General features: G+C 39.5%; 1 protein-coding gene across 4 annotated transcripts in view; it reads right to left on the reverse strand.

The window, feature by feature from the left end:
• Positions 1-5,533: 5,533 nt before the first annotated feature.
• SETBP1 (SET binding protein 1) overlaps positions 5,534-15,312 on the reverse strand; it is a 270,005-nt gene continuing 260,226 nt past the window's right edge. For all 4 annotated transcript variants that reach the window (XM_072922717.1, XM_072922716.1, XM_072922715.1 and 1 more), the window contains one exon: positions 5,534-11,224. In XM_072922717.1, coding sequence (XP_072778818.1) covers positions 10,668-11,224 — 557 coding nt within the window. In that variant the 3' untranslated portion in view covers positions 5,534-10,667. The remainder of the gene's footprint in view (positions 11,225-15,312) is intronic.

The following is a 15,312-nucleotide window of genomic DNA, read 5'->3' on the forward strand; positions in this document are numbered from 1 at the left end:
GTGTTTCTCTTGCCTTCTCTAACAAATGGGGTGCTGTAGTGGTTGTTCTTGGGCACAAAGTTCTTTTCACCCCCATGGGAAAGGTAAGATAATGAGACACCTTACAGGTATTTGATCCTCAGGGATCAACACCTATTGAGGGCAGGTGTTCCATCTGCCCAAAAGAATCACAGAATCATGGAATGGTTTGAGTTGGAAGAGTCCATAAAGATAATTTCATTCCAACCCCCCTGCCCTGGACAGGGACACCCTTCACTAAACCAGAAGCTTTAGGATCAACATAAATATTATCATATTATCTCTGCAGTTAATGAGGCTCAGTCCATTCCATCAGAGAGGGCATCTCCTTGAACTCTCATCTTTGCAGGCAAGCTTTCTGTACAACTGCTGTCTTTACTGTCTGACCTTTGCTGTCATTTGCTGATCCCTGACCAGTAATTCAAGCAAAGACAGTTTTACTTCTCGTAGTAGCTATCTACTTATCTGCAGTTTAAAGAGAGAGAATTGAGGCCTAATGGTCACTAACTATGCCCTGATGGTAGCTGTTTAATGAGGATAAATGAGGAGTGCTGTGTCAGCTTAGACACTGGCAATAAAGTCCCAGTAAGCAAGCAGGCTGCCCCTTCTATCTTCTGTCTCAGGATCCATTTTTATACTCTCTCCATGACCTAGAGCTTCATACCTCCAGCCACTCCCTCCTTTCAGTAAATGCCCTTTTGTGTTTCTGAATGCATTTCTTCCCCTTCAAGTGGTGCTGTTTTATTTCCCTGTCTTCAAGAAAAATAAGCACTGCCCTCCTTTGCCACTGGCTTTATTACAACTCTGCCACATTATCATTTGCTTCCCTAAGAGATCTCTCACTTTTCATCTCTTCTCTAATTGTATTCTTGCCATGCTCTGAAAAGCCTCACCACAGATGCTATTCATGTGCTCTCTTCCTTGCCTTTGCCTTGCAGAGGTTTTCACAGTTCTCCCCTTTTAATTAATTTTGTGCTTGATATGCTTGATCTCTGAGAATATAAACAGAAGAAGCTTTTATTGAAAAATTTTGTATTTATATGTATAAACTTATATTTATAATTATAAATTTATATATGTTTATATTTTAATTATATTTATAAAGTTTATATTTATAAAGTTTATAATTGTTTTATTTATAAACAGGCAGGGCAAGTAGAAGACACCAAGGGCTGTTGTACACACATAATATTGTGGCATGCCAAATCAGGGAGAGGTGGTGGGAGTTTTGCTCCTTTGAGTCCATGACAAAAAATTATATTAATTTTATTTGAGCCTTATTTGCCACCAATATTTTTGGGACAGTTTGAGAACTACCAAATATGACCATGCATGGGAGTGGGATGTAGACAGGTCAGAAATTTTTCTGCCTCATGAAAGATTCTCAGGGACAACCAATTTTACCTGTGATTTTTTTTTTTCTGGAGCAGGTGACCTGGAAAAATACAGAGAGGATAGGGTCCCTGCTCTGTGCTTTTTATCACTGGCTGGAGGATGTCCACAAGGGGACAAGCATTACAGAAGAAAAACTGGGATTCCTGTATGCCTGACTCAAGCAGGACTGGGGCACTTCATGATTTTTAGGACATGGAAACTTTCCGATTATTTTTGTAGCACAACAGAGTCATGAGAAGTAGATATTGATACTTAATTTAACTTCCTAGTGCATAGAACTCTCTTTCATCTTTTTCCCAAGGACTCTCCACTTCTTTTGCCCTCTTCCTTCCACCACAGCTCTAATGAAACTGTGATGAGTTGTCTACTTGAGCTGGTGAACCAGTTTCCAAACACTTGAATCTTTAACAAAGGCCCATTTTCTCAATATGACACTTACAGGCAACAAACAACAGGAGTTTATATTACATCTTTCTACCAGGAGCACTCCAAAGCCACTTTGGATGAATAGTTTCTACAAAGAAAATGGAAGCAGATTTTTTGCTCCTGTAAACTGATTTAACACATTTGAAACTGATAGCACTGCTTTGCATAAGCTGAGAATGTGAACCAGCGTGTCTTGCTCTGTGTTACAAAGAAAGTTGGTTGTAATAATGAAATGACTTACGATTACACTAGCATTTTTTCAAAGTCGTTGTACAACTCCTGTGGTGCTTCTACACCAGTTTTTCCTGCAGATCTCAGTAAAAAATTGCATAGACTGTGCTGCATCCCCACCCCAGACCACTGTCCTCAGCCCTGGCTAGCTCTCTTGTGGGGCAAGTAGGGCAAGTGGAAGCACTCTCTGCTGTTCCGCAGCTGGGCTCTGGAGGATGTGGGTCCTGAGGTCGTTGCTGATTCTGACGGCAATGAAATGAGGAGAGGCACTTGTCAGGGGCAAAACTCCCATGTTTATTGAGGTCCTGAGGATCCAACAGCATCGAAGGGGACCAGCCAACAAGAGCAACTGAGGGGTGCTGGCAGCATGTTATATAGGGAGAAGGAGGGGAACCGATCAGCCAATAGGGAAACACAAAGGAGTGGCTCTTGTGGCGATTGACATATGTGGGATCCAGTGAGGGATAGACTGTGGAGGGGCCCCAGGCCCTCATCCAATCACTTGGAGCCCTGGATGGAAGTTTCTAGAGGTAGGGGAAGGGACAGCGAGTGATGGACAAGGCACCTGGGAGGGGACAGGGGAATGCATTTTCTAGGGAGACTGACACATGAGGGAAGGCGAGAAAACTCAGGGAGAAACCAATGCGATACGGGGGTACACTGGAACAAACCAAGACAGAATAAAAATGTAATAAAACATATAAAAATGCAACTCCACAAGACCGTTTGATATGCCACTCTTCATTTTAATTTCAATGCTTGCTGTTAGCTCTTAACCCCCTATGTTAGTGTACCAGTGCTGTGGTTCATGAATTGTTCATAAAAGGACAAACACATATTTTTTATGCTGACATCTATGCTTTCTTTTGCTCTCTAGAGCTTGCCAGATGGTGTGTGCTGAAGCGCTTTGAGTAGGGTCTTGTCACTGATCCCCTCAAGGTCACTGGAACATTTTTCCTACTCTGCCTGTAACAGTAGCATTGTTCTAAAATTATGTGCATGCATTTTGTTACAGAACACCAAATAATGCTGTCATGAGCTCACACAACTTGCACACAAACTGCCGGTAACTCCACCAATCAAACTTTCCTTGACACAAAATAAATTTAACATATGAGATAGCTCAGGAGCCTGGTGGGAAATGGTACCATGAGATTGAGTGGGGTGAAGGTTGAGGTTTGTCACTGCCAGAGGAGGACGAATTTCCACCTTGGAAAGGCATCTTATCCCAGGTCATACATTCTTCACTACCAAAAGTGAATTAAGATCATACATTGTCCCAAGGGGCATCATCTCATCCATACCTTGAGGGCAGAGTGTGAAATTCCCTCATAAATTCCTATAATATGGAGGATGGCCAAATAAGATTTGAGCAGATCTCCACAACTTTTATGAGCAAAGGATGCTCAGAAGAAAGAGGACAACAATCAGAAAACAGCACTATTCCTCCATCACATTTGATGTTTTCATTATTTACAATCTCAGGGCAAGATTAATAGTGAAAGTATTCTAATTTGGAAAACATTGAACTCTTGCAAACTGAGACAAGATAACAATATCTCACTGAATAAGTAAGGTTGCAAGGGACCACTGGAGGACATCTGGTCCAAACCTCTTCCAAAGCAGGATTCCTTAGAGAGTTCTACTAAGGATTGTCCCCAGGGAAGACGACTCCGATATTATTAAACAAAAAGTGTCTAAAAAAAGTTACACCCTACCAGAGCTCGTGAATATCCTATATTTTGTTTTTAAGACTTCCTAAGTTTTTTTTTCATAGATGCTGTAATCCATAGGAGCAGAGCTGGAGAAGTTATAGATGAAACAGTGACAGAGGCATCCTAGAAAAGTTTGACCCTTTGACAGCAGACTGGGGTGATTCCCAGAGGATCCTGCCTGCCCAGGAGGAGGTTAGGGAGGAGTCTGGTCTTCTGGCACTGCATGGTGCCAGCCTGGTGGAAAAAAAAAAGCACAGAGGCAAGAAAGGGGGACATCTCACAGATGAAGCACCTCATGCCCTGACCTCATCCAGACACAGAAACCAAACACCCCCAGCTTTGCTCCCCAGTGCCTTGCTACCCCATGGCTGTGAGTTGGTACCACCAAAACACAGCAGAGTTGTGCTGATGGGAGGTAAACCTCAAGAAAGAGCTGGCAGAAGAGGAGAACAGTCCTGAGATACTGCAGCAGCAAACACAAATTTTGACAGCTTACAGAGGCTTCTTAAGGAGCTTTACCACAGACCTTTTACTAAAACTTGATTAGAGTTGGAGACCAGTAACTTATACATCACAGTTTCTGATAAAAAACTGAACAGAAATGTCAGCACTTTTGGAAGCTGTCAAAGGTGGTGCTATGCATGTCTCAAATAAGAGTGAGAAGGAAAAGAAAATAAGATCTGTTGTAGTTGAGATCTTTGGAGCAGACCTACTACAGTAAAATGAAGCAACAGCTGTCAAAACAGCTGCCAGAGGAGTTGTCTTTGCAATTGGACGAGTTGGTTCCACCAAGGCAGTTCACCCCACTAAGCTCCAGAACAGAAGAATGAGAGAGGATGCTAAGTTATGTATCATGCCTGGGCATCACTGACTTCTCCAGGAGGGAAGATTTAATTTCCACAAGGTTGCTAAGCCACTGGTGAAGGTGGTGAACTCTCTCTTGGGAGGAAAAAGATGAAAACTGGCATTGCTGTGGAGGAGCTCATGGATGTTGAGGCTGACTGCCTGCAATGGCAGCAAGACTGCTCTCAGCAGCAACTTGGAAAGGAAACTTGAAACCATGCAACAAGCTGTGGCCTGTGCCATTGTCACAGCGTGAGGCTCCACTGAATGGAAAATACCCCTTGGCCTACAGTCCTTCCTCTCTAATGCTCAGTGAGGAGAGAGTTGGCTCTCGTCACCCCCTTGTCAACAGCCCAGTCCCTGGGACTGCCTTCCCTGCAGGGATCTGGAGAGGGATGCTCCATCTGCTTCTGGAGCGGAAATCCCATCTGGGGGGCAAGTTCTACTCTATTGGTGCCTGAGGACACAATTTGGACCAAAGATATTTCTGTCCATTTAGTGATAGGCACAGCACTAAAGCCCCTTTCTGCCTGTGGGGCCCATGGCACAGTCCATTTTTAACTTTTAAGGATATTCTGGGAAAAATATAAAAAAAAAAAAAAAAAGAAAATAAAAGAAAGAGAAAGAAAGAAAGAAAGAAAGAAAGAAAGAAAGAAAGAAAGAAAGAAAGAAAGAAAGAAAGAAAGAAAGAAAGAAAGAAAGAAAGAAAGAAAGAAAGAAAGAAAGAAAGAAAGAAAGAAAGAAAAAGAAAGAAAGAAAATAAAAAAGAACAGAACCAAAACATGTTTTTATCCATTACCATAAAGATGGCTTGTGAATGCATGGTATTAGTATCCCAAAAGCTATTAAACTCCCTAGTGATGGGAAACAGATGGAAAATAAGACAAAAGAATTCACAACTCATGTTAGACTGAATTGGATTCCTTTAATTTCACACAATGAATAACATATGAATAGGATTAACTTTTTTTTTTTTCCTTTTTTTTTTTTTAGTTAAGTGCTCTATACTGTGCTAACCTGATTTGGTAGCAAAAAGACTGAGCTTTGTTTTAGAAAAAAATGTTTAAAAACCAACATCTAAGATCATGAAGGAGCATGACATTAAAGCATGCCAGATGTATCTAAGCCTCAAAGAACATCAAGTCCATATCCATTTTTAAATGTACAAAAATGCTTCATGAATAAAAACTGTTACAAAAAGAACATTTCAAACAATGTACAAGTTTTTTTCTTGCCTCTATATTCAATAAAATACAAATACATTTTTTTGCTCTAAAATATGTTTACATACAATCAAAGTAGAACATGCAAATTACACTTTAAAAAAGGCTTTTAAAAACCACTTATGAATACAAACTAAAAATTAGCCAGCACGACTTATAGAACAATCTTGTGCCCCATTTGTTTGATTTTTTAATTTTTTTGAAATACAGTATATACATATTTAACACTTCATGTGCATTTATTATTTAAGAAATAGCTTAAAAAATAAAGAAAAAGAAAAGTAAAACAAACCAACATGGGATTGAACTGCTTCCCCATGTTGTCCAATTGGCAGCTCTTTTCATGTTTTTTTTTTTTTTTCTTTTTCTTTTTTTTTCTATGTAGTGTTTTACGCAACCTAGGCAGGCATCTTAAGGAGATCTCCAATATGTGTTTTCTGTTGAAATGTGCTTCTAATTATCTCAGAACTGCTGCACCCCAGTTTTTGGATGATATGGAAAGAAGAGGCACTACAAGGGCAAGATGTTTATATTTTCAATTCAGAAAACCATCCTGATTTTGTTTTTTTAGATTTTTTTCCTTTTTGTTTTGTTTTGTTTTGTTTCCCTTTTCCCTGTATTATTTTGGTTGTTCATTAAACTCTTCAGGATGTTCCTTAGATGTGCTTAAGTGCAGTCCTGAATCAAGGCCTGTGAAAATAAGGGTTAGGGAAATCCTTGTGTTTGGAACAGCGATTTCTGTTTATTTGGTGTATTTACTGTAATGCTCAGAGTCCTCGTGATGAACTGGCAACCCATTGCACCAGATGCTACCCAAATATTCACAATTGGAATATTCCATTTTCTACAACATTTCTGCCAAATGGGCTATGCTGTAAGATACTTGGGTAGTTGACAACTATTTTCACCTCTTTTAAATTTATTTTTTCCATTTTTTTATAATCCAGAAACATTCAAGGTGCTTCACAGAAAATTTAATATTGAAGGGCTCAAGAAACTGGCAGCATGAAAATCTTGGAGACACAAGTGGTAATGTTTTTTTTGTGGTTTTTTTTGTTTGTTTTTTTTTTTTTTTTTTTTTTTTTTTTTTTTTCCCCTCTCTCCCTGAATATTTATCCCCATTTCTGGTTTTACACTGGATTGAGGAATAAAAGACCCACAGAGTGGATGCAAACCCGTGGCCTTATTTCATATGGCTCAGAGCCACGTGAGACTGTTTTGTGTTTTTATTGAAGCATGCTCAGATGTGTGCTAATCTGTGACACAGTGGTGTTTGAAAGGTTTTTTTTTTTGGTCTTATTAAGCAAAAGGGCTTTCACCCCAGTTTTATACAGTATTTGGAAATGTGTGGAGAGAATCTAGAGAGTTCCTCAGCAAATCATCCTTGTGGTAAGGGAAAAAAAATCAAAAAGCTCATTACTGGAATATTGTTGAGTAATAAATGGCATGAGTGGGATTTTAGCCTTAAGCCCTAAAACTAAATTCTTTATGATCTGCATGTAGTACATCGCCTTAAAATATTATTCTGTCAGCAACTTGCTTATCATCTTTATAGACTATGCAACATGCAGAACACAAATTCTGAGTGCCCTCTAACAATATTTTCAGTCTGCTTTTTATGATACTAACAAGTTACTCTCCCTGTCAGCCCAGGGCCAGCTGCATGAGGGTGTTGTGGGGACAAACAGCCAAAGCTGAACCACAGCACCACGCTCCACCAGCACTTTCTTGCCATGAAAACACAAACCTTGATCTTCTGGATAGACCCCATCCCATGCTGAGAGCTTTTAGCACCAAGTCCTGAACTTAGTTTCTCTAGGACAAATAGGACCTCTTCATGGTTTTTTCAGTGAAGGGCCTGTGAGACTGTTCCCTCCATGTGGATGCTCTCTTTAAACACTGTGCTTGTGCCTCTAGCGGCCTTTTGGATAGCACTTTTTGAAAGGATAAGAGCATTCTTTTCCCAAATCTCAGGAGCATGAGAGGCAGCAGCCACTCAATTATCCTTCCCTAGGGCAGTTTTATCCCAGTGTGTCCAGAAAGGTCCAGCCCAAATCCAGCCCTTATGGGCACTCTGACCCTCTTGAAGCCATGATAGGTGTTCAATGACAGAATTTATTGCCTTCAGACCTTTTATTCACTCACTACACGTTGAAATATCCCTCAACACTAGGAAGGACATCACTGGAGATAAAACTAAGGATAAATTGTTGTCTGACTTAATTTCAGCTATCTGGAATACCAAATTTATGATTTTTTTCTGTCATTTTAAGTGATTGTTACCTACTTTCAAGCCCAAAGGAGATTGGGAATATAATATTTATAAATTAATTAAACCTCAATCCAATGCTTTTAACGGAAGAAGAGAGGAGTTCAATGAGGTTTAGGGTTTTTTTTCTGCAGGCCTACAACTTCAGTCAATAACACTGCTAATTCAAGAGAGCTGAAAAGCAAAATTGGTTTTAACAGAACGAGCAAACAGCCAATTTATTTCTAAGCTGCATTAATTGGAAAACAAAAAGCACAAATAGGTATGATGAACGATGCAAAACAAATTGGAAACAAAATTCTGCGATCCCTCTTATCAGTTTTAAGGAGTTAGGACCTCAAAATTTGTTCCAGTCTTTAAAAAATAAGAAAAAATACATCCCCTCTTCCAGCTCCCCGACGCAATCCTATCCCCATATGCGTTCAGTTTTAATAAGCTAAGGTGCTATCACAGAAGAAAAATCAGTCTCTAAAAAACAACGAGTTGTATGTTTACAGTGTTCCTCTAACACCATAGTCTTGATATGATTTTTGTAAATAAATAACAGAATAGAAACACAATATTTTTTTGTGGGGACATTTTGTTAGGTTTGTTGTTTGTTGTTGTGTTTTGTTTTTTTGGTGGGGTTTTCTTGTGGCTCTTTTTTTTTTTTTTTTTTTTTTTTTTTTTTTTAGTGTCGTGCTATATGAAGCTTCCTTGGCAATAAACCAATTCAAGATTTCTCGAAAAAGGGAATAGCATTTGGCTTGTCAACCATTAAGTAATTCCAATTCCCCCTCCCTTGGTTGAATCTTCCCTCCCTGTTCCCATTTTAGTATCCATCTTGCCGTGCTAGGTGTTAAGTGCACCGCAGGATTTTAAAAGAAAGGAAATAAAGTTGGAAGTACCTATTTCAAATTTCAACAATTTACTTTCTTTTTTAAAAGCATTGACACTGCAATGGAACAGCTTTTTGTTCAGTCTTTTTTTTTTTTTAGCAAAACTTTTTAATTGGGCTGTGGATATGGAGCTTGGGTATTTTACCAAAGTTTAATCAATGGCTAACGGACAACTTGAATGAGAAATGTACAATTTGAACTGACCATTTAAAGAGACGATTTGTCACACACGGTTTGCATCCATGCAGACTGAGAGCTTTATAATTACATTATGTACAAAAAAAAAATTATTTTTTATTTATTAAGGCAACCACAACTTGGAGAACATGTCCAAAGTGGCATTAATACAACTGCAGTGGTGATACCCTTTGAACATTTTTATTTCTATTTTCAGATAAGAACACTTATTCCTTTTCTTTTTTTTTTTTTTCAGAAATAATTGCCAAGAAAGGATCTATTATCCATAGGGTTTGTTCTATAGTTTTTAAAAACAATCTATTTTACCTATTTTCTTTAAAAGATAATATCAAGGCATTGCTACCCAAAGCAAATTATTAATATTCTGATTTTCCCATTAATTTCACTGGGAATTGCAGATGGTAAAAACTTAGTAGATTTGGGTCCTGATTTTTATTCTATTGTTTTCCTGTCCTATTTTTTTCCTTTTATCTTTTTTATATTCTTTTTTTTTGGTGACTTTTTTCCATGTTTACTATAACTATTCCCCAGAAGTGTCTTGCTGTTCTCTACTCATATGTACTGAGCATCAAAACAACTTGGCTGATGGATGACCCCTTTTTCACATGCCATTGCCAAGTTGCTTCATATAAACGTGCTATTGTACCGAATATCTGTGTATACCTTATTTGAAATGGTGTAATATTCCATAGTTTCTTGGGATAGCACTCGGAATGAATGTGCACGCGTGTAAGGCTCTAATTTTCTATTGCCTATATTGCAGCTAGTTGTAACTAGGCAAGTAAATGAGAAAGAAATATATAGTTCTAGCAGGAGCCAGGCATTTTGGCTTATGCTGTCCCAAAGCCTGGTAGGTATATAAAACTGGAAAAGAAATCAAATAGGTTATAACCAATATCACAGTTGAGAAAATTACATTATTTTTTGTTGGGTTTTTTCCTTCTTTGTTTCTCTCTTTGTTTCTTTGTTTCCTTTTTTTTTTCTTTTTCCTTTTTTTTTTTTTCTTTTTTACAGTGATTTATACTATGGTAAAGTTACTCTTAGTTTCACCTGGCCCACCAAACAGAATCAGAGTCGAGCATGCACCCTTAGTGACAACATTCAGCTATCTGCGAGGATGACTTCCAGCCTCTGGGTACGGTATGAGAACAGCAATGCTGAGATTCAGATTAGTTTTGGAAACTCGGCAGAGTTCATGCTTTTTCCAGCTTTGACACACATCCTCCTCCCCTGTATCCCCCACTTTTCCCGCGCCTTTTCCCCCTCTTTCCTTGGGGGGGGCTTGGGTCAAAGCGATGAAGAGGAAAGATGCGTGTCCCAGCTGGCACAGCTCTCTGCAATGAGTTCTGGCTGCTGAAGGGACAGGTCAGTCTGGTGCTGCCAAAGGGGTGAGGCGGACTGTGCACCTCCTGTCCCCCAGTCATGGCGTGCTCTACTGTGGGCACCCAACATCTGACGAGGTGCACTGGCCTTAGGGAAGGCCTTCACTTTCGCTCCCTCTGCCTTTCCGGTGCCGCTTCACTTTCACGTCCTCCTCTTCCTCCTGCGGGGACTTGTTTTTCCTTTTTCCAACCCGGGGCGCCCGGGGTAGAGGGAGAGGGAGTGGAGGGGGTGGAGGAGGCAGAGGAGGCGGCAGCGGTGGTGTCTCTCGAGCCATGTGTATGACAGCCTCGATGGTGGCCATGATTGTATCTTGAGTGGCTGCTTGCTCCAGTATTAACGGGTTGAGTGTTGGTCTCTGACCTCTTTTGCTTGGAAGGTCAACACATTTTTCCAGAACGGGCATTTGGTCTCTGGAGTCTTCGTCAAAAGAAAGGGGTTGCTTCCGAGGACGTCCCCTCCTCTTCTTCACAAAGTTATTGCCTGTCTTTGATTGTCTCTGCAGCCTCTTGGCTTTCAGGATCTTGTTCACATGATCCAGGTTCTTCTTTGTGGACAGGATCTTGGTGTAGTTGCACATCTTGCGCACCTCGCACTGGATTGCTTCAATTTCACGGCGCTTGAATCTTTTCTTCAGTGGTGAGCTGGCTGTTGGGAGACAAGGAGAGAAACAGGGGTAAGTCAAACAACAGTGATTGGAAACTCTTCTTTTACCCCTTCTAGCATCAGGAAGAGCAGATGAAAGTGCAAGTTTCATATAAGCAGTCTTCACAGATTTCTCTCTGCCTGTTTCCTCTTCTAAAGTAACAAAACTTTTGCTATAGCAATGTTTTAGTGTGACTTTGCTTCATTCTCATTTTTCAACTTTTAATAGGAGAGAAGCAAGCTTAGCATAGCTTTCATATTGGTCCAAATTAAATATTAGACCTTCTATACCCCAAGGATATAATCCTGATATCTTCAATTCAGCCTTTAATTCTCGTCATGAATGCCAGTTACTATGAAAAGTGTTTGTTGCTGAAACTAGTAGGCAGAGACAAGATATGTAGGTCACTTCATCTGTGGCAAATTCATTACCCCTGCCTGGGTTTCTGTACTATCATCTCTTCAGATACTAGTTGAAACTACTCAGCCATATAATTTACTTTAATGGCCCCCAAAGTAAGCTTACTCCTGGTTCAGATCACTTTAGATCTGAATGAAGTTCAAAGGAGTTAAGTTTCTTGCCAAGGTCATGTTGTGAGTCATTGTCAGAGCTGGGAAGAGTACCCAGAATTTCTTGGCTCCTTGTCCTTTGCTTAGGACATGAGACCTTTCTTGTTTTCCTTAAATTGTCTCATTGTCCTTTCCTGAACATGGCATCTGTTCAGAGTTCAGGATTTGCACACAGATTAGAAGTAACTACCCCTTTGTGAGGGAAGCAGAATGTATAAATTCTGCTATTGCAATAACTGCTGCTCCCTTTCACTTCTAACATATCTGTTCTGTGCTGCTGGGAAAGAAATGATGGAACTCTAAGTTTCTTTTTTGGTAAAGAATAAAACATCCCCCTAAATTAACCTTAGCCCACATCTACTTGCAAACTTAATTTACACCTGACTGTCAAGCAGTCATTTAGGTTTGAAATCCTTGAAGTTTCCCCGAGAAGGCAAGGTTTTGAGAAAGGTTCATTTGGAGGTTATCTCTGCCTTCATGGCTAACAGGCTAATCTTCCAGCAGTAGTTTAAATAAAGTTGCTATTGTAGCATTTTCTGTAGATAACCAGGAGCTGTCAAGTTGTAGAATCTCCTCTTGCTCTCTATGGGCTGTGACAGATTCAGCATATAAACCTCATTCACTGGCCTCCCCACTTGGAGAACAGAAATTATTGGCTCATATACCACCATGTTTCTTGGATTCAGCGAAGAGCTTGCATAAACAAACCCAAGTTACAATGTAAGAAGTAGGAGTGAGTCATAAACAAAACATAGACATATGCTCTCTTATAAATAAAGACCTGGGATGGCCAACTTCCCAAAGTCTGGTTTTCATTAATTACAAAACAAAATACATTTTCCATATGTAACTCACTCCCCACACCAAAAAGGAAAATAAAACCCATTTGCAGTTTGTGGTTCACAAAGGACAAAAGAAAAGAGGAATGTAGTCATTTTGGTACCAAAGAAAAAGAGAAAGGAAATTAAACATCCAAGTTGCTCAGGAGAAGCTAATTAGTTGCACAAAATTCCTCCCAAGTAGGTCACCCCTAAAAACTGTGGATTCAAGATCCCTAAAGGCAAGTGGCAGCAAGCTATTTCCCAGAAATTTGATCAAAAAAGGTTAAGTCCCTGTCACAGAAAATGATTATTCTCATTTGTTCTCACTGGTGATTGACATAAGTACTCCCAATAACTTCAGCCTTAAGTATTCAAATCCTTTGAGTCCCACCCATATCCTGAGAGTAGCTTCAGGTCAGAACATCTGGAAAATTAAACATTTGGCACACTCTTCAAATTTACTGTCTACCTTTTGCCTTTTATGTCTAATGTCAGGGCACATTTTCAAATCCTATATATTTTTTTAATTTCAATATTTGAGGTGCTTCTTTTTTTTTTTCTGAAAGTAAAACTGAAATTTTTCAGTTGGTGATTAACAATGGAAAATTGAGGAGAAATACAGAAAAGCTTGCAAGGTGTCATGATGATACCAGGAGATTTGGCTTTACTCTCAATTTTCATTGGAGAGAAAGTAAGCCAAGGAACTGGGGAAAAAAAATGGAAATAAAGCATTAGCCAAGTCCCTTCAAAGACATTATGTCTTTACTGAGATTTATGTGTAGCCAGTTGTTTCTGCAGACTGGTGTTAGCGCCTGAAGGTGGTCAGTGGAGACCGGGTTTGTACAGTTGGTAGAGGACAACCTCAGCTTCTAAACTCTAAAATGGGAACTCAGTGCAATTCAAGATGACCTTGCACTGAACACCACTTTAAGTGTCTTCCTTCATGTTTAGATACTTTTTTTGCCCTTATGAAATTTGGCAAGCTCACAAGTCTGTTCCCTTTTGCGCTGAAACACATTTTCACATTTAGGAAAAAAAAAACTTCTGTGCCATTCTATGCTGTCTTACTGCACTAATTTTTCCTTTGAAAATGCTTTGGGGTGTTTATGGCTTTCTCAGGGAGCTTGTTAGAAGTTACAAGTAATTCTTTTTCTTCCTAGTAAGCCTCTGAACTTACAGGCTGTAGAAATAATTTCAGTTGTTACACAGTCTGCCAAAATGCATGTACTGGATAAGTACATATGCTTTCAGATCAGGATTTTAAAATTAGATATTAGGAAACCCAGCATTATTTTGATTATTGAATGTCAGGGACATCTGATTCTACATTTGGTGTAGGAAGACTATGCAGAAATAGTCTGATGGGTCTGCAGGGGGAAGCTTTGTTGAGGTGTGCCTATGATAAAATATCAGGGATATCTGCCAAAGTAAACTAGTATTGAAGTGAGAGCCATTAGGTGTTATCAATTCATCTGGAAGCTCTTGGTGAACAATCTTTGATATAAAATATTTTCCTATATTGCCACATGATATACTTCTCTGCTGAAAGCCAAAGTTAAGTATTAATCTTTTCCGTTTTATCCAGACAGACCCTGCCCAACCGTGGACCCAAGCTGGTCTGTGTTAGTCTTAGTTTCTTGGAATTTTTTCTGGTTTGCCTCCACTAAAAAAAAAAAATCCAGCCCAAAATGAAGGGAAAATAGAAATGCATGATGCAGCACACGTTTTTATACTTTTGCTTCATCCTTTCCCCATTCTCCAAACAACCCCACCTATCTGCCCCAAAACAAGCAAGAACCAATGTTAGCCGTAAACCACAGCATTACACCATTTCAAATAAGGCACACGGAGGTCTGGTGTTTCTCCCCTCCCCAGGGTCCACAGATGCAGTGAGGCTTAGTCTCAGAAATGGCTGCAGGCCATGCTGGGAAGCCATACAGGAGTGATATGATGCTGGAAACAGCTTTTGAAGCAAAGAGAGGTATTCCTACCAAAAATATATATTGCCAAAGGAGCTGAGAGGAGCCTGAAAGATCCACTCCAATACAGTGATGATGAACAAGGAGGTGAGCCTAGGTAGATCCTTTGGATGTCCTTCATTGGTCCCATGAGTTTATTCTGGATGGCTCTGTCTGAAGCTTTAAAGTCCTTCTTGCTGCCTGTCATTCTCCATCCCTTCAGAGCTGCCTGAGGCCACTTGCAAGAACATGGCACAGAGGAGGCTGCTCAAAGCTGGGGTCAATTTCTTGGCTTGATTTGAATGGGGGAATTTTCAAAGAGCTTCCTATTAATTACAGGAAACCCATAGCACTGTCCTGTTTTCCCATTAACACAGTTTCTTTCAGTTTTCAGATAAATTATTTCAACATCTGGGCTACAGATAAACCAACAATTTAATTAGACTTCTGCAAATGGAAAGAATGAACGATGCAGTCAAGCATACACTTTCATCTTGAAACGGATCATAAAATATTTGTGTGCTTTCCTTCTCTGCTTCTTTAAAAATCTGTTCTTGGTTTATATATAGGAAAGTTCTAAAGACTAAACAGGCAATTCTGATTTTTTTAATATAAAAATTTATCTTTACAGAGGCTAATTTCCAGCATGAAACCCTTGTTTTCACAATTTATTCAGGAAGTGAGAGGGAAATAAAAATAGGTGCATTGAAAAAGCACTTTCAGCTGAATTATTAAATATGCA

This window comes from Taeniopygia guttata, chromosome Z (assembly GCF_048771995.1).
Source record: "Taeniopygia guttata chromosome Z, bTaeGut7.mat, whole genome shotgun sequence".
NCBI lineage: Eukaryota > Metazoa > Chordata > Aves > Passeriformes > Estrildidae > Taeniopygia > Taeniopygia guttata.